Source organism: Ruditapes philippinarum, unplaced genomic scaffold (assembly GCF_026571515.1).
Source record: "Ruditapes philippinarum isolate M1 unplaced genomic scaffold, ASM2657151v2 ctg889_1_1_1_1, whole genome shotgun sequence".
Classification (NCBI taxonomy): Eukaryota; Metazoa; Mollusca; class Bivalvia; order Venerida; family Veneridae; genus Ruditapes; species Ruditapes philippinarum.
Window position 1 is genome coordinate 209,413 of NW_026861766.1, and position 20,841 is coordinate 230,253.

Sequence of the window (20,841 nt, forward strand, 5' to 3'; positions counted from 1 at the left end):
CGTGCTAGAGAAATTCTCATAAAGAATTTAGCATCTATCGGTTTGAAAACTAGAAATTTTGGTTTGCATTCATTTAGATCAGGAGGTGCTACTTCGGCTAGTAATCAAGGAGTTTGTGAAAGATTGTTGCAAAAACATGGTAGATGGCAGTCTGAGACATCTAAAAATTTATACATAAGAGAAAGTGACGAAATTAAACGAAGTGTGTCTTTAAATCTGGGCATTTAGATCAATTATTCATCGACTTATGAAACGTATCCCGCTCTTTTTCTGTCGATAAAATTAAAGTGAACCTGTAGTAGCCACTCCTACATTGTCTTTCTTATTTATATTTTATCCTTGTAGGATATTAATTATGGAGTTAAATGATAAATTATTTATGTTTGGCTGAATGGAATGAAAGAAAACATAAATTTATTTATCATTGGTCTTTAATATAATATGATTTTTCGGTCACTGTGGACAGCGCAGCTGTATTTCAGCTGTCCACCAAGCGTATCGATGCGTAAGACTGGTCAATATATAAGGTGTATGCACACGGGTATTTGACCATTCGAGGTACTATAGGTTCACTACACACAGACGCCCACCCACCCCGACCTCGTTTTGAGATTACACTTAAGATTGTATATGTCATGGTGGACTTTGTAATGTCACAATAATGTTAAAAAAAATGTTTACTTTAGGGTTTATCAACGGTATTGATTAATGTTTATTTAATATGGAAATTATCTTTGTTTTGTCTTTTTCAGAGTAGACAATTTTTTGTTGTCTTTTGATAACGTTGCAAGGATGGATGCTAAGTTTGAGTGAGTTTTGTGGTTCTGACTTTGAGGTAACACATTTGTGTGTATTAAGACATATTATTCCTGACAGTGCACTGGAATTACACGGAACCACAATTTTATGAATGTTCGGATCGACGACATTGGACTTTAATATGAGCATATGTTATTATTGTTAAGTGCAGAGACACTCCTCACTAGTTTAAAGGGATTTTTTTTTTCAAGTGTCGTCGATGTGTATGAATGTATATTTATTTATTCGATAAAATTAAAGTGAACCTGTAGTAGCCACTCCTACATTGTATTTCTTATTTATATTTTATCCTTGTAGGACATTAAATATGGAGTTAAATGATAAATTATTTATGTTTGGCTGAATGAAATGAAAGAAAACATAAATTTATTTATCATTGGTCTTTAATATAATATGATTTTTCGGTCACTGTGGACAGCACAGCTGTATTTCAGCTTTCAACAAGCATATCGATGCGAAAGACTTGTCAATACATAATGTGTTTGAACACTGGTATTTGACCATTTGAGGTACTATAGGTTCACTACACCAGACGCCCACCAATCCCGCTCTCGTTATGCGATTACACTTAAGATTGTATATGTCATGGTGGACTTTGTAATGTCACAATAATGTTAAAAAAAATGTTTACTTTAGGGTTTATCAACGGTATTGATTAATGTTTATTTAATATGGAAATTATCTTTGTTTTGTCTTTTTCAGAGTAGACAATTTTTTGTTGTCTTTTGATAACGTTGCAAGGATGGATGCTAAGTTTGAGTGAGTTTTGTGGTTCTGACTTTGAGGTAACACATTTGTGTGTATTAAGACATACTATTCCTGACAGTGCACTGGAATTACACGGAACCACAATTTTATGAATGTTCGGATCGACGACATGGGACTTTAATATGAGCATATGTTATTATTGTTAAGTGCAGAGACACTCCTCACTAGTTTAAAGGGATTTTTTTTTTTCAAGTGTCGTCGATGTGTATGAATGTATATTTATTTATTCGATAAAATTAAAGTGAACCTGTAGTAGCCACTCCTACATTGTATTTCTTATTTATATTTTATCCTTGTAGGACATTAAATATGGAGTTAAATGATAAATTATTTATGTTTGGCTGAATGAAATGAAAGAAAACATAAATTTATTTATCATTGGTCTTTAATATAATATGATTTTTCGGTCACTGTGGACAGCACAGCTGTATTTCAGCTGTCAACCAAGCGTATCGATGCGTAAGACTGGTCAATATATAAGGTGTATGCACACGGGTATTTGACCATTCGAGGTACTATAGGTTCACTACACACAGACGCCCACCCACCCCGACCTCGTTTTGAGATTACACTTAAGATTGTATATGTCATGGTGGACTTTGTAATGTCACAATAATGTTAAAAAAAATGTTTACTTTAGGGTTTATCAACGGTATTGATTAATGTTTATTTAATATGGAAATTATCTTTGTTTTGTCTTTTTCAGAGTAGACAATTTTTTGTTGTCTTTTGATAACGTTGCAAGGATGGATGCTAAGTTTGAGTGAGTTTTGTGGTTCTGACTTTGAGGTAACACATTTGTGTGTATTAAGACATACTATTCCTGACAGTGCACTGGAATTACACGGAACCACAATTTTATGAATGTTCGGATCGACGACATGGGACTTTAATATGAGCATATGTTATTATTGTTAAGTGCAGAGACACTCCTCACTAGTTTAAAGTGATTTTTTTTCAAGTGTCGTCGATGTGTATGAATGTATATTTATTTATTCGATAAAATTAAAGTGAACCTGTAGTAGCCACTCCTACATTGTATTTCTTATTTATATTTTATCCTTGTAGGACATTAAATATGGAGTTAAATGATAAATTATTTATGTTTGGCTGAATGAAATAGTGGAATCAGTTGGTCCAGGAAACATTAGACTTTTGAATTTTAATAATTTCTATGTTGACTCATTTCGCGTTACCCTGCCTGAAGATATTTTTACGATTATTCCTAACGTAAAATGTAATACAATACAATATCAAGCAAATTATTTTATGTTGATATTTCTCTTAATTAATTTACATGTTACAAAACAACATATTAATCTACCATATATTGCATTAAAAACTAAAATCATAATAATTAACTAAATTAAGAAACCAATTTAAAGTAATCTGCAAGTTAATTTCAAAATTTTGAATAAATAAGAATGATGAGAGAAGAAAAAGGTGGCTCTGTAGGTATAAAATTATATAAGAATAGGAATTGTCTTTGATAGATTTCGGAAGAAAAATGTAACAGTTCTGAAATTTTTTTATTGATTTTGTAGCTTTGACAGCTTGTTGCGTTTGGTATTAGTCAGTTCAGTTTGGACAAAGGTTGACCATGTTTGTGCTTGCTTATCAGTTAACAAAATTTTAAACCCCACATTTATATCTAAGAAATACAATACTACAACTTCATTTACCTACATAACAAAGTCAGGTTGCCCACTCTTAAAGACATATTCAATCAACTTTCGACCATCTTCAAAACCTATTTACTAATTATACTGTTTCATATGTTTTCTGCAAACCAGTATTAACTTCCAAAGATCGAACTTACAGTACTTTTTTTTCAATCGTTATTGTAGCCATATTTAAAGTGATTTTTATATGGTTTTCTTTTTTAATTTCTGCACGGAATACATGGATTGATACAACTGTCTATTATAAAGACAATAGGAAACATGTTTTAAGTAATAAAAAACGTTTTTACTGTCCAATTTGTGAGTGAATAAACATATATTGTCGCTAAGCGCCTCGATCTCTTACATAATGAACAACTTCGGCGTTTCTACTTAACATTACCTTTTGAAGTAGTAGTTCATAAAAAATGCGGAAACGTATCGTTTCTCCAATTGCTTAATTTATTAACAAAACTATATAACCTGTTTGAAGGTCATTACGTAATTATATTTCTCTACTTATAGCTCATTTATAATTGCAAATAGAAAACTATGACGTTATAAAGAAGGACGAAATGATTACCTACCACCTAGTCTAACAAAAAGGTATTTATCTTCTGTTGAAAAGCCATGAGAGGAAGCAAACTGACAAAAAAAGGAGAGTGCAACTATGTCCGTGACAACAGATACCATCTTATCCTCAATTCCTGCCTACAATCAAAATTCATGACAGTGTATTTCATATGCTTAAAAATCAGAATTTGCAATTACCTTGCAAACTTGCAAAAGATGCATCGATATATGTAAAATGTTTATCATTCCTGAGAGTCGTAATATCATGCAATATTGCAAAACTGTGCACTCGAAAGATACTTAAAATTGATATCTTGAATAATATTTCGATGAAACTTAAACATACCAAAGAAACTTACCAATCCTGTATATTAGAATAAAATTAAAATAAATCAATATATTACATCGTGCACTGCTTATTCTTGTATAAGCCAGCTTTATGTCTTTTATGTATTCTAGCTAGTCATACCCTTTTTCAGAAACATAAAGCTGACATGTTTGACTATCGAATATGTACCTCGGACATTTAACCAGTCATGCCTAATTTTGAAGAACAAAAGTAAGAATAAACCTTTATGTCATTTTAACAGAATATTAGCCAAAGACTCCTTGAACGGCTTATAATAATATGCAGAGTTTACAGCAACCCGTGACAATACTTCTGTTTAGGTCTACTCATCTCGGTTTCACTCAGGTAATCATATCATGTACCTCTCGGCGGCAAGTATGTACCGAGGGGAAGAGTTAATATTTTTTTTAAAAAGAAAACCCTTGTTTAACGTAACAATATAACGTTAGGTAGAAAAACCTGTTGTTCTCATTATCTTAAGGCTCAACACTTTGAGCTTAATGAAAAGCAGGAAAATGAACATATCAATACCTTTAATGCGGCCTTTGTTATCAGGTCTAGCTCCCTGCTTTCTTGCAAAAGCGCTGGAACAACTATGACATAAAAAATATCTTTCTTGTCATCAAATGTAAACCGAGACGAGAGTCGACGTTTCATGTCATCTATCAATGATTGTATAATCATTGCAAAGACATTTACTGCTGGAAGACTTTTACCTGAATCATCCTCGATAAGTACCATGTTATCGTCCTGAAATAATCATAAACAATTATTCAATATCATTTTATATTTATTTGTCACACTTAACTTTACATTGTAGCTTTGAACTACCTTTTTGGGACACAGTAGAACATAGTTCAAACAGATTATGACAACAGCATTTATCATAGGCGGATGCATCCTAGTATGCCGTTAAAATGGCTTTGCTTTGTCATACATCAGTATTTAAAATATTGTTAAAAAGATATCATTTGGATAATTTTAAAATAGTTGATAAAAAGTGGATTATATGATAAAAAATGAAAAAAATCTAAACATTTCTTATCTAGTATTTATATTTATGTATCCAACATCAACAATACACATACATTTCATGTTTTGCTGTCATGTGTGTTACAAAGTACTGTCGACATAATTTTTGGTATAACAGATCTTCCATTTTAGTCCAACTCACTTTAATTCAAACACCAATAGATAAAACAAAGTAGTGATTATTAGGATACATATCTTTGACGCGCGAAAATAATAAAAAGACGCAAAAACAAATGATCAAGACTGAGATTCGACAAAATGTCTTGTTTGTGGTTGGATTGTCAAATAACATATATCTTATTGAACTAATATGATTCTTTAAACATTAAGATCTATGACTGTCAACAAGCAACAAAAACAAAACATATATGCATTTTCATGAATGTAGAATATAGTTTTGACAGTTTAATTGCCAGACATTTTTCCAAAACGTCATTGTAAATACCAGCTAACACAAGTGTTGACCTAAACATGCATCTACTTGCACAATAACAAACAGAGACAAGAGGGCCCACTTGGCCCTGGATAGATCACCTGAGAAATAGGTCAAAATGTCAAAGTTGAGAACCTTTTCACCCCCAGAAGCACAATTTGAATATAAGGGACAGATTAATCTGAACAATTTTTGTACACTGTCACCAAGGAAATTTTTTGGTAAGTTTTTTTCAAAATTGAAGTTGTTGTTTTTTAATTTAAGCTCTGGCAGCCTTTTTATAAAACAGTTCAGCCTGTCACTAAATGAGAGGTAACCTTATAAAAAGATGACATTAAAAGGGAAGGAAAACAAACATTTGATATGGCTAGGGATTGAACTGTTGGCCTAGATCCCCTAGGGCGGGGCCAGCTTTAACCCTAGGGGTTTATTTCAACAAACATGGTAGACATGCATAAGGAAATGTTTCATGCCAAATATCTAAGCGCTACCTCTTCTCGATTTTTGTAGTTTTTACTTGGTAGATATCTACTAGGAGGTTTTTTACGCCAAATACCTAAGCTCTAGCTGTTTTGGATTTACACAAGGGGCGGGGCAAATTTTGACCCTTCCCTGTGCTTTTATTTGAACAAACTTGGTAGACATTCACTAGAAGATGTTTCATGCCAAATATCTTATCTATAGTGTTTTTGGATTGTCACAAGAAGATTTTTGAGCTTTTACTATAATAATTAAGGGAAATTCAATGACCCCCTGGGGCGGGGTCAATTTTGACCCTAGGCATTTTATAGATTTACAAACTTGGTAGACATCCACTAAAAGATGTTTAAGTCCAAATATCTGAGCTTTAAGCTTTTTTAAGCTTTTACGATATACATTTAAGAAAAATCAATGACCCCTGGGGCGAAGGCCACTTTGGACACTAGGGCTTTTATGAACAAACTTGGTAGACATCTACCAGAAATGTTTCATGCCAAATATCTAAGCTCTAGCTCTTTTCTTACCTCCTTCAAAAGCAATCCTCCTATATAGCTGAAGAACCTTTATACCTTGAAGAACCTTATATATAAAGTTGTTGTTTCCAAAGCACCACCATCAAGCTGTTATCTTGTAAGTAAAAATGCTACGAAGGATGGACGGAAAGACGCAAGGGGTATAACATAATACCGTATAGGTGGTTTTTTCTGCGAGCTCCAAATTCTGCGGTTTTTCCAAATTTTGGCATGTTTTTCATTTCTGCGGACTTTATTTCTGCGGCACTTTCTTTGGACAAAACGTGATTTAAATTCTGCAACTCGTCTAATCAAAGTCTATGTCACATTACCCTCTCTATTAAAATGCATGTACACGTTCGCATTTGTTCACCGTCGTAACCGCAGAACTCTATAGTAATTACAAAGAATTATATGGTTTGCTTGCAAACAAATATAATGCGCAACAATAGAAAGGTATACATCTTTGATCAGCGTGAATTGACGTGTAAAAAATATACCCCGGCAGTTATTTTAATTTAATAAAATTGTTAGAAGTTTACCGTAAATCAGATGACAATTAAAGTATACAACGATTAGAAGTATATGGGTTGGAATGCTTTTAAATATCTTTATTCTTAAATTAGCCTAATAACAATAACAACATTCTAACAAACACAGATTACATACTTAGCCGACAGCAATTTTATACAACTGGAAACCCGCTAACAGTTAAAATTTGTTAGTCGTTATTACTTTAGACGAAACAGGTCACAATGTAGGAAACATTTCGTAGCAGGTAAGAGAAATATTCTGCGGTTTTTATTTCTGCGGTGCCGAAACTGACCGCAGAAAACGCAGAAATAAAGTCACCGCAGAAAAAACCACTTATACGGTATAAGCAAGTTTTATGGCATATAATTAATGTTGTCATTATAAGTGGTCATCCAGTGAAGTTTGACAGTTGTAAAACTGTTAAAAATATTAAGGTCATTTGATATTGACCTTGTGACCCATATATAGATTTTAATCTTTTATTGAATATAGGCAATCATCCTATGAAGTTTGAACACTGTAAGTCAAATGGAACTTGTGTTATGCTGCTGAAAGCACACTTGTCAGTGTTCATGTCATTGTGACCCTGACCTTTGAACTTATGACCCTTAAATCAATAGGAGTCACGTCTTGGACATTGCTGTTCATCCCATAAATTTTACATCTGTAGGTTGTTTGATACTTAAGTTATTGAGCGAAAACCGTTTTCAGTTTTAAGGTAATATTGACCTTGACCTTTGACCTCGTGACCCAATAATTACTAGGGGACTTCTACACAATATTGGCAATCATCCTATGACGTTTGAACACTGTGGCCAAAAGGATCTTAAGTTATGATCCAGAAACCAAAATTTTCAGTGTAAAGATCACTTTGACCCTAACCTTTGACTTTGTGACCCTAAAATATTGTGGGCCAAATGGAACTTAAGTTATGCTTCGGAAGCCAAATTGCTAACGGATGTACGAGGAGACAGACGGAAGGACGGAAACGGTATTAAGGCGCTCTGATAGGAACCAGGCTTGGGCTTGCAATGCACTTAGACACTTAAATACTCACCAACAAATTTAAGTCTATCACAAATATTCCCCAAATGTATACCACAAACAATCGTTATAAGACCAACAACAGAACTTAAGTACCCTTTTGTGAATATATATTACACAGAAATGAGAGATCTTATGATATAAAACGTTCATGAAACAAACTCCACACACATAGGCACACGAACGCACGCGCGCAAGCAAATATAGTTTTGACAAATTTGTTGAAACGCAATAATCCGGAAAACAGACACAAAATTATTGTAAATACCAATTAACACATGATGACGAAATTACAGTGTTAACCTTAACATGAAATTACTTGCACAAGCACAAATAGAAATAAAGACATTCAATAAATAAACGGTATAAAGGAACACCAAGAAAATATCTATAAATACGATGATGTTGTTTCTATTACATTTGAATGTTTTACCAAACGTTACCAAAATTCCAATGTATTTTTTTCCAAATATATAATTGTTGTGTCGAAAATTGACTACAATCAAATTAAGTTTTACCCTTATCTTTATCCCATGATATGCACATTTCTAGATGTGCTAGAGGAAACATGCTTAAGACTTGCAATGCAATTAGACACTTATTTGCTCACAAAAAGGTATGCCTATCACTGATATTTCCTACATTTATACCATAAACAATCGTTTTTTATGACCACCAAAAGCAGTAATTGATCACCTTTTGTGAATAGTTTTTACCAAAAATTATGAGATCTTATTAGAAACGTTACTGAAACGTAGTCCCACACACACACACACGCGCGCGCACCAACGCACACACACACACACAGAAGCAAGAAACACATACCCCAATTTACTATGCGAGTCACCGTAGTGGTCATGAGCAAAATAAGAAAAAGATATATATATATATATATATATATATATGCCAAATAACTACAAATCGCAAAGAAAGTAAGATTAACGACAACCGAACTTGCAAAGCTTTAAGGAATAAAGAAAATAGGTTGTGCATAAATAAAATAAGGGATAATAAATAAATAAGACAATACAAAAAAGACACAAAAACAAGAGCAAACATAAACATTAATCTTGTTTGGACAAGCTTTCAATGGTAAGAGGCTTGGTGACATTGGCATTTAACCTATTGACCTTCACTTTATTAGGAATTATTTACTTATCGACAAAATTCACAAACATGGATATTAACGAGAGCATTTTCCTTGAGTTATTGGTAAGACCGGAAGAAGTGACATGCGTATGTAAGTACGTATGTACACACGAATCGATACAATTACAGTAAAATCCTAATTTTTAGGGGGAGGGGGACTTAAATTTAACAATTGCAAAAACAACGCTTGGAACTTTTTTATTTATATGTAGTTTACTAGAGATATTTTGTTATTCCACGCATACCTATAAGTTCAAAGGAAGTACATACCTTTCTTGAGGTTTTTGTCAGCAAAGAAAAAATATTCGTGAAGAAATAGTATCCAGTGTGAGCGCTATCAATATAATCTTTATGTTTGCTCACGGCCGTATGCCCAAGATATATTTCAGTGTCACCGCCAGGTTCATAAAGCAGTTTAAGTGGCATTGGTGCACGGACTTCATTGTAATCCCTGTTTCTTGCATCACCATAAGATAAGGCCCATCCTGTTGAAGATTCATCTAAACGTAACACAGCGATATATGACGTCTGAAAGAGTAAAAAAAATGTTCGTAAACAGTTTATGCAAAAATTAAATACCATTTACTTGTTGACAGATCACACTGAACTAAAGAATATCAAGTGTTAGCAATTAGCGATAATAAGATTTCATGTTATTTCAGATGCAGCAGCTGAAAATGTGTTATTATCTTATTAAATCTAAGCACATATAGGTTATTATAAAAAAACTGTTAAGTGAAATTGAGCTTTGCGAGTGGTTATTTTCATAGCCCCGAACATTATAGTTGTTAACAAAAGATTATATAACCTAAAAGGGCTTAGTAGAAAGTTAAAAAATAAGTAAGTTTACTCTAAGAAATTATGTTTCTTTCTTTAAAGTTAAAAATGTTTTAGAAAACAGACTGATTCAAAAGGTTCTGACAGTGAATTTTTATCGGTTATAGAGAATAATAGGTTGGTGCCGTGGATGGAGAAAGTTTATCTGGCGAGGCGGAGGAATTTATTGGGTGAGCCGAAGGCGAATCCAATAAATTCCGGAGCAGAGCCAGATAAACTTTCTCCATCCACGGCACCAATCTATTATTCTATTTATCCTGTCACCGTTTGTTTTTTAAGACTTTTATTAGGCAAACTACCTTTAATCACACTATCGGAAATAATTCTATATAAACAAAGAAGGCCCGAAGCGTTCATTATTCTACAACAATGCACTCGCCGTTCTTATTATCTCCCTGTGTATTTTCACATTGAGGGCGCCATTTTGTTTGAAAAATGTGATAAATAAAAACAATTTGTTGTCGAATTTTGTTGTGAAAACTATCTAGAATGAAAGAAAATGGTCTAATTAAGAAAATGAATTCGAACACCAATATCTTTTATTTAGTCGTTAACGCTGTACAGACGTTAAAAGTATTGTTTACGTGACGTCACAATGTAGCGCCAAACAGCACATGCAAAACAATCAAATCAAGTACGCTATTTTAATGTCGCAAACGAGTTAAGTTTTACATTTATTTCACTTTTAATAATTTTTATTTCGCTTGAAAAATTATAGAGTGAAATAAAATAAACAAACAAAGTTTTATCAACGTTTCCAAAATTCGTTATTCTACACACAGAAGATTTAACGACAGTTTTTATATTTTTTCTTAAAAAGTAGTCCGACAAACATGCATACCACGTGATCAAGTGCCGTAGATCAGTAAAAATATACGGCACCTTGTTATCGGGCCGAAATTGATACAAGTGACAGGATAAATATCTATCACGAACCTGTGCAGGAAAATGAACATACAAGTTGGAAATGTTTGACAATTACATATTCATTGCAACCTTATCAAAATGAGCACCATCGCCTATGTAACTCTAGTATATCTTATTCGACATCTAAGGAGAACCACACAATATTTTTTCAAGATTAAGAGATGGCGACACGTAAAGGAAGGGGTTTATATCATGAAGTTTGTGCGATATTGTTTTGTCCCAATTTCATTTCCATTTAGATAATATAAGATAACTAATGAAAATATAAAATCACTATTTGATAACAGTATATCTACTGGGTGAGTAATGAACGATTCTTAAGCCAAGGCATCTTCTTTTTCATTTTCCCGTATTCCTGTGTGGCTTTGGATTAAACATAATTTCACCGTCTTGGTTTTTAGAATAACATAAAATCGCAACAACAGTTGCTTTATCATAATATAATAGGGAATAAATAATCTAAGAAAGCTATTTGTTACAAGTATGTTGTCAAAAATATGTCAAGTCGAAATTATTTGCCTTTGCTTCAAGAGTATAAATAAATGCATTATAAAGTTGTCTCATTTTAGACAGATATAATCTTCACATTCTTCTTTAATTTTGAAAAATGTTCCCTTAATATTTCAGAAGTATTGGATAACTTTTTTTAAAATTTGATGGATTAATTTTTAATGCCGGAGAATAAATTTAAAGTCCGCGGAGGAAAGTCTTCTTCAACATTTTGATGAAATATGTTGTTGCGCTCTGTCCGGCTTTAGTACCTCTTTGTTTGATTCTAAGGTCTCTGCTCAAGTTATTTCTGGACAAAGTCGGGGAAGTGTGGCTCAAATATGGCTAAGCTTAAACTAAAAGGTTTAGTTACCTATACCTTTTCTTAAACTATTTCTATTATAAGAAACACCAAGATTTAGTAAAGTTAAATGTTATTATTTATTTCATTATTATTAATCTTAACTATCATATGAATAAATAAATCTTAACTATCAAAACGTCAGCAAAACACATATGACATAAACAAAGTCCGAACAACACATTAAGCAGTGTAATATTTAAAATTTATCTGTGTTAAATTAGCTTAATGTAATTAAGCTTAAAATACAAACATAACTGTCAACAAGCCTTAGTTTAAACAATAAATTCCTTGCTTCAAAATGATAACTTTCACTTTTAAATGACTGATAAAAGTCATTTTTTATAAATGCAAACGAGAAAAAAAAACATTAAGTTGACGTACAATTGCAAAAAAATGTTTACTTTCAAAACCAAATGTGACGCTAAAAATCTCAGAAACTTGCTCTAGCTGAATTAACAGGAGCTTATATAATCCTCAGTTGCAAAGTAAAATTATGTATGCACACACAGATTGACTGTGTGCACTCAATGAAAATCTGAACACAACCTAAAAATTGTGTGCAAAACGTAAACAGCTCAATAAAGTGTATATAGAACAGCCTTGGGTAGTACAAGAAAAACTAAATTTAAATCAGAAAAATGAATTAAAGTTTCTCAAAATTTACATAAATCAAAAGATTAAACTCTTAATAACATGACTGTAACCTTGGTATATTTGATCTGCAACTTATCTGTGAATAATTTACTTATGAAATCGTTTGACAGCCTCTTCTATATATTTGTCATGGGAAACTTCCCATTATGCAATTGGAAAACATGGCTACCTCTAGAGAGCGTGCGCTTTCCAAGCAGTTAAAATTTGTAATTACTAGGGATGAAACAATACGGTAAAGCCAATATTAGTTCTGCTTAATGCAAAAGTGAATATAAAAATGATTTCCCTTAAATTGTCTGATGATACTCCCTGTACTTGCTACAAGCTTAAATCTTGATTAAACTTGTGTTGACCTAGTTCTGAAAATAGCTTGTTAAAAATAAAATACGGGATGTATCAATATATTGGATCTATTTTAAGTTTTGTAAGCTTTACTTACAAAACGTACTTCACTTCAGTGTTGTTATATTTTTCTGGTCCTTCGTGATCATTGATGCCAGCACTATTTAGTGTTGAGAATTGAGTACCGCTCAAGCTTGTGCTAGGGGGCGTGAGGGATGTTGCACTTATTCATTATCCCTCATGTGCAGAATCAATCAAACCGAGTCTGCAATTTTCAAGTAATTTTGTTGAAATTATTGCTTTCGAGGGATTACTTTGTTTCCAGATTTTAATTATTACATTATTATTACATGAAGCCATAATGGTTTAATAATCATAATATCACTATGATCAAATAAGGCTTCTGTTTAATTTTAATAAAGTAAAGGAATTTGATCCCGAGTCTGAACTAGATAAAAACTCTCAATAAACTCAAAGCTTTAATACAGAAGATTTTAGCTTTTCATATGAATAAAATATAGCTCCATGAAATTATGTTTCAAAAACAACAGGGATTGTAGAACCAGATGAAAAAAGTTCATGGGCATTATAAAATATGATAAACAAGATCAACAAGGAAAGGCGGCGTTCAATGAACGCAAAACCCACATGACCGAGCAACAAGAACCAGCAGGTGAAAGAAAGTGTGTATTATATCTATTAAAGTAATTCATAATTATGTGCAGTAATAAAATGATTCCGTGTCTGTATTATTCCTTTAAAGTTATTTATAATTATGTAAAGTTATTCATAATTATGTGTAGTAATAAAATGATTCCGTGTCCAGTGGGTCACCATAATGTTTCCGTTATCTACAGAAATGGGCACAATTAATTCTTCATTTTAAAATTTACATCAATTTTCTGTAGCCATTTTTGACTGAGATGAAGTAAATGTGTTTTTTTTATTTATGCTACAAATCTTTATTTGAAAAAAAAGAAGAAGAGTTTTTTTGCAAATGATTTTGCTAAAGTTTCCGAGATGTGTTTGAGCATTTTGACCATTCTTAAATGTTGGACGAACAGTAGTAAAACTCTGGAAACATATTGATCCCTCGGAAGGAAGTGTTTTTTCAATTCACATTTTAATTTTCTAAATGCATCTGATATGCATCCAATGCTTTACTTTTAGCTTTATTTGAATTTATATTTGAAATATTTGACTGCCGTGGCTAGTGTTTAGGTTGATAAATATAATATCCTAGTTTGGTCCTTAATATTCTTAATGTTCAAGGTTTTCAAGTATTGGAATGCTCAATTGTTTAAGTAAAGTATTCCGCTTACTAATACCTTTCTTGCATTTATCGTTGAACCATGATTTCTTTATTTTTATTCTTATGTGTGCCCCCTTTTGTTGATGGAATACACTTGCAAGCAATGTTAGTGTAAAACAAAATGCATCAGCTATCTAAGCAGAACTAAAATCAAACTCGGTCTCTGTCAAAAAAAGCCGTGAAAATGTTTCCGAATCTGTCGTTTAAAGTAAGTACCAATATCAAATAGTTACTGCTGTTTTATTCATCGAAAACCGCATAACCGAAGGCCAAGTTTAGTGTAAAGTTGATTAATGAAAGATCGATGCAAGAAAAAGGGTTTGTAGGATGTAAGTATATGTGTGATGTTTTAATTTATAATAAAGTGAAAGTTATATAAATTACTCAGTTACATTTGTAGATTGGCAGCAACACTTAGGGTAATGGGCATTAAAGTCTGCAAAATAAAAGGTGATGAAAGTTATTTAACATAACTTAATTTTACCCATGACATATGGTACTCAACCAGTTAAATATATCTCATATTTTATAAAAATTAAAAATAAATATGTAAGTGGGCGGAGTCAAAACACATAATTATTTATTTTAAGGGACTTCTTTCGCCATTTTGTTTTAAAACTCTGATAAATACAAAACAATTTTTTGTTGAATTTCGTTTTCAAAACTATTTAGAATGATAGAAAATGAGCTAAGAAAATAAATCCGAATGACAATATTTTTAATCCAGTCATTAACGCTGTACAGACGTTTAAAGAGTTGTTTTTTGTGACGTCACAATGTACCGACAAACATCCGATGCAAAACAAGACGCATCTATAGATAATAAACATATTACTGCGCGCTGTACAAATGCAGTTGCGTAGCAAGCAATGGAATTCGTTACCACTTTACTTTGATAATGAAATTAAATAAAAAAAAAGGTTATTTTTCATATTTGTGGCATTTTATCATGTTTCACGAAAATATGTTCCATATTTCACGAAAAACGAAACATTATTCTCTTGATATTCTCAAAATATTCAATTTTGGAGGAAGACATATCGCACAAACTTTTTTGGGGTCGGTGTAAGGTAACCCAAATATCTATTACTAGCAAGACTGTATCCAATTTTATTTGCCTTTGAGTAACAAAGTTTACAACAACATTTGAAGAACCACCTCATGTCTAGAGTTACTTATGCATATCTAATTAAATTGAGTTTAACCTTTTATTGTCTCATTATCATTATTATACCGCATACTCTCTTGTAGACACAGTACTTTTGGGGAATATTTTAACAAAATAAGAAGTAAATCATTATCATTTTATTACAAACCACGGCAGCTCCGTTTCTAAATAGAATGACTTCTTTTGTGTGACATGTTAAAATTATTTATTTAAGAAACTTTATAGGACTTCTATATTGTCCTTATCCTTCATCTTTTAGGCCTCTTCCCGTTTCGTCTTCAACCGGTCAGTGATGACAAGCCGCTCTTTAGGCAACTGCCTCTGAGAAATCTTTCAGGAGATGCAAATTCGACTGGTGCAGCTGGCTTCTTTAAATTGCAATTTATGACAATTTACACAACTAAATCTTCTAGGATATGCATTATTATATACATAACATAACAAATGCTAGAAGACAATATTATCATTCAAAAGTTTTTCATAAATTGCTGAATTAAATCTGCTGTGTAAGTGACATTATACCATTTAGGTGCAAACAGTGAATGCTGACTACACTTGTAATAGATAAAGTCGAGACATTTTAAATGATCTCATGTATTTTGGTCGCGAATATATATTTAAAAACCCATGCAATTCATGAAAAATATATAAATAATCATTCAGAAAGTACCTGCAACCTTAAGTTGATTAAACAAGTTGAACAGTCTTTTTATATTTTATTCTTACCATTTTTTAATAATTATTTTAGCCAATGATCATTATACTAGTCTTTTCAATTAAAATTAATTAATCAAGTTTCTACTTAGCAACGAAAAAATGAGCATAATGTCAGTTTATTAAGTTTTATTTGTTTATTTTATTTTTTTTAAATATTTTTGGCACAAATAAACACATCACATTCTAATAGACATACACATGACCATATTTATACTGACTATACTGATAAAGAATATAATTACATATAAAATACCTTAGATAAGCGTGTTTATTGTAGTTGCATGTATATAAGACTGGTTTGTTTGGTTGATATGACATATTTGTGCTGCACCTTTTTTTTCTCACTTGATGTTTATTGAATTTTATAGGAAAACACCAAAACAAATTAACTTCTTGTCGATTATTTTGTTTGGTTTTATTGCATCAATAGCAACAAAAACAAGCATTGTTTTGTATGATACAGATAAAATTGATACAATTATGGTTTCATATTACACAGCTAGGAGAGTGGGGGTTTTATATTTAGCAAGTCAATATTGTAAGGGAAGCGATGGTCGAGTTGTAAAGGTGTCATGTTTCTCAACCATGCGTTTGAGCCTTACTAGAGTCACGAAAATGTTTCTTAACAATTCAAAAGTATAGATTAGTTCCATGAAACGCTCTTTAGTATGGTTCTAACTTTCTCAAAGTAAGATATGCTTTTACTATAATAGTGAGTATTTTGAATGAAAATTACCCTGGGCCATTTAAAAAAATATTTACTATAATGACCCCAAAAATAACCCCCGGTCATCTTTTTAAATATTTACTTCACCAATACACGAAGTAAAGTGGTCCATTTTCTAAGTATACAGCATATACTATTCTACTAAAAAGAAAATGCCATAAACCAACTGGTTTATGTGGTAAATTTACACGATTATGTGGAAAAGTGCCGCATAAAGATCAAAGAAAAGGCACATAAACCCCAATGTTAGCAAACTCGTCCACTAAATCTGGATCCCATGTTAACGAAAAAAGTACCGCAAATATTTTATGAAACTTCTAATGTTGACAAATTTGATTTTTATGGCGACAAATAGACTTAAAATATGGAAAATACAACACAAAACCTAGATATCGCAAAAAGTACTAAAAATACTTTTGGTGAATCTTTAAATATAATTCTAACACTCACGTGATTTTGTCACTATAGACAAAGAAGGAAAAAAACTGGTGTTAAACTGCCAATAAACACCGGTTAGGGACTACTTGTATATGCGCTGTTATGTTTTCACCCTCGATTGTATAGTTTACAAAGCATTTTAAAGCAACAATAAAAAGCATTTTTATCTATATTTGCAGTTCGTATAATGTTTTTATTTTCATACAATACCAAAAAACATCTCACATACACTAACGCCACATATAAGATCCATATCAGTTAATAAATATTTTGACAAAATGGCGCCAATCCGTAAGCAGCGTAATGACGTCATCCTAAGTAAACAACTCATTCATAAACAAGCTGACGTTATTTGAAACATACAAGAACGATAATGGTGCACTGATGTAAACACAATACGACGTAAGTTTTTATTGTCGAAAACTTGACAAAATAACGTTTTTTTTCTTATTATTTCTTTTGTTTAATAATTTCTATATCTTCGCAGCAGTAGGGTGCGAAAATCGAACAGCGTTATATGAAAATCGGCACCAGAAGTTATTTCCGCTTGAAAATAACATTAGTGATTTTCCTTATTTTATCGTGTTAGAATCGAAATAACATCGGCCTGAGAGTTGTATATCGGCTATTTAACACCGGTTTTGTCGTTTTGATGCGACAAAATTAACAACTCAGGCCTACGGCCTTCGTGGTCAATTCCTACGCATCAAAACTCCAAACCGGTGTTAAATAACCGATATACACATCTCAGACCGATGTTATTTCTTAAATAGATGACAGTATGAAGAGTATGCTCATCATTTTAAGCTTCACTATAGGAAGTATATTGAGAGCTGTCAACGTCGACGACCCGTCATCATTTCTAATTAAAAGTTTTACGAAGTTAAACTTTTTTCTACCGAAGCACAGATAGAACATACCGATTTTTCCTTATCTCGAGCCAAGAGATATAACTCGAAGAAAAACGGAAAACAAAATGCTATCTTGTTCCCACGAGCACGAGATACAAGAGTTCGACCTTCGATTTTATTGGTCAGCTAACTCGTTACTACGACTTAGATGTGTTCATTTGATTGATCGGCTAACTCGTGGTCAAGGGATATCAACCTTTTTATCTTTTTTTTCTGAGTTATATCTCGTGGGAACAATATTGCTTTCTATCTTCGACACTATCTTGGTCGGCTGATATAAAAATTTGCAAAGGTCCAAATTAAATAGCTATATATCATATGATTAAGAAGTAGATCACTTTATCAAAATCTAGTTCAGCTGACATCAAAGTTCAGTTTTACATCTAAAACAGTGCAGATGTACCAAATTTCATAGCTGTACATCTAAGGATAAGAAAGGTAGTCACTTTGTCGAAATCTTTCGAAATTTGTCGAGGTCTGCTGCTATTTAAGTTCAATGTTACATCTAAAACTGTGCACATGGTCCAAATGTCATAAATATAAGAGAAAAAAAGACAATAACATTAATTTGACCTTGACAGTAGGGTTAAATTAAATACGGAAGCGTCCTGGTGTTAATTTAAAATGTTCTATAAAAAGGTAACTCTTACGTAGGAGATACAAAAAGCCTAATTATGACTTTAGAACCTGTACATAGGACTTTATAACTCCTACGTAGGAGATAAAAAAGGCCTAGTAAGGAGTTTGTATCTCCTACGTACATGTGTATGACTTTATAAATCCTAAATAGGACTTCATAACTCCTATGTAGGAGATAAAAAAGCGTTATTAGGAGGTAATAACTCTTACGTAGGCATTGTCCCACGTTAGATTTTATAATTTAGGATTTTGATATACACATGCAGTAAATTATCCACATTTAGATGAAGACATATTGCATACAACATCTTACGGGGTTTGTGTTTCTCGGTTAATTAAATTCGCTGGAGCTTGTAGCAACGGAAAGGATTATAACGAAAGAAATATTTTCATTACTAACAAGTTAATCAAACAGGGCTACCGCTATTAAACATTACGTAAATATCCTACAAAATTTTACAATCGTAACTTTGATTTAATTTTAAAATTCAAAAGTGATTTAAAAAACACTTCTGTGACAAGGGATTAGCCAGCCTGATTTTTATGGAGTCTTTATTTACAAACTTCGTAAGATCTTGGGTCATTGTCATTTTTCTGTAGTCTTTACTAAAATTATTAAACGTTTTATTAAAAGATGTTATTACCCTACTATTTTAAGACATACCACATGCTTTTTGTTCAACCATTTTACAGTTGGACGTTACGCTTTCCTCTTTTGATTATATCTGACAGACAAAATAATGAACTCTATGATGGACAGTTCTTAAAGCCCTTTGGGACGAAATTGCCTTAATGTTCGGCTTCTGCCTTGTTCGTCGAGCCCTTGTAGGTGTTTTTCTTGTTGCGCTATCTTCATTTAAGACATTGAGTACTTTTGCTATGGTCATTGTTTTTTTTTTACATGTTTCTACGTGATCATTTCGGTTTTACTTATTTCACCTTTTGTAACCATAACAACTATAAGAGTTTTCTCGGTGGGATTCATTTTATTTACACTGTCTCGTTTATAGGAACATTGTAGGACTAAGAGTGCGGTTTGGTGCACCATTGACCAGTTTAAACCCCCCCCCCCCAGCAGTATTTTACGGTTGACCGTTCCAAGGCAGCGCCCTGAGGGATGTTGCACGTTTTCATTATTCCTCATGTACAGACTCATCAAACCGAGTCTGCAATTCTCTTGTAATTTTGTTGTGATTAGTGCTTCCGAGGGACCATTTTGTTTCCAGTTTTTTGTTATTTCATACTGTTTTAGTGACACTTTTGTTTGTTTCCCTTGTTGTTTTCTCGTCTACGGTAAGTATCTTCCCTATTGCCCCTTTTTTTTATTTTGCCCCTCCCATTCCCCTGTACTTCAAGTCCCACTCCCTTACTGTATTCCCATTTACTTTGTGGGCCTATTAATCAATCAATTGCCTCTGACATTTCCTTATCGGTTATTACTATATCCTTTCATGCATTATTAATTGGCTATCCTGTCCGTGCTCTGCCCTGTGCCCTGTCCTGTTTTTGTTTGGGATTATCCTGGGCTCTTGGTTGCTGGGTTGTGTGGGGTTGCGTTCATTGAACGCCACCTTTTCTTGGTGATCTTGTTTGTCATATTTTATAAATCCTACGTAGGACATAAAGAAGCCAAATAAGGAGTTTATAACTCCTAAGTAGAATATAAAAAGCCTAATTAGGACTTTATAACTCCTTCGAAGGATACATATCAAATTGCTGAAACCACTTGGTGCAACGGACATGTATACTAGAGCATAACTTAGGATAGCATTTTATGAAGGAAAATAACTTATATGTGTCAAATTAATATTTTGGCTTGCCGCTTTAGTAAATACCCTTATGCTATAGCTAGAGATGATAAATTAAAGCGAAATAACTAGGTCTAAATAATGTAATTAATTGTTGAGCAATAAAAGTTGTTCCGAAAATTGAACTCGGTAAAGATGTCATTCTTTACACATA

The 20,841-nt window shown here is 32.5% G+C and overlaps 1 protein-coding gene across 1 annotated transcript in view; it reads right to left on the reverse strand.

The window, feature by feature from the left end:
- The window catches only part of LOC132716748 (heat shock 70 kDa protein 12A-like), a 99,258-nt gene that overhangs the window by 56,903 nt on the left and 21,514 nt on the right, over nt 1-20,841 (reverse strand). The window contains exons 2-4 of the mRNA XM_060700077.1: nt 9,625-9,882; nt 4,702-4,920; nt 3,836-3,959 (exon numbers count right to left, since the gene is read on the reverse strand). Of these exons, the coding sequence (XP_060556060.1) occupies nt 3,836-3,959; nt 4,702-4,920; nt 9,625-9,882 (601 nt within the window). The remainder of the gene's footprint in view (nt 1-3,835; nt 3,960-4,701; nt 4,921-9,624; nt 9,883-20,841) is intronic.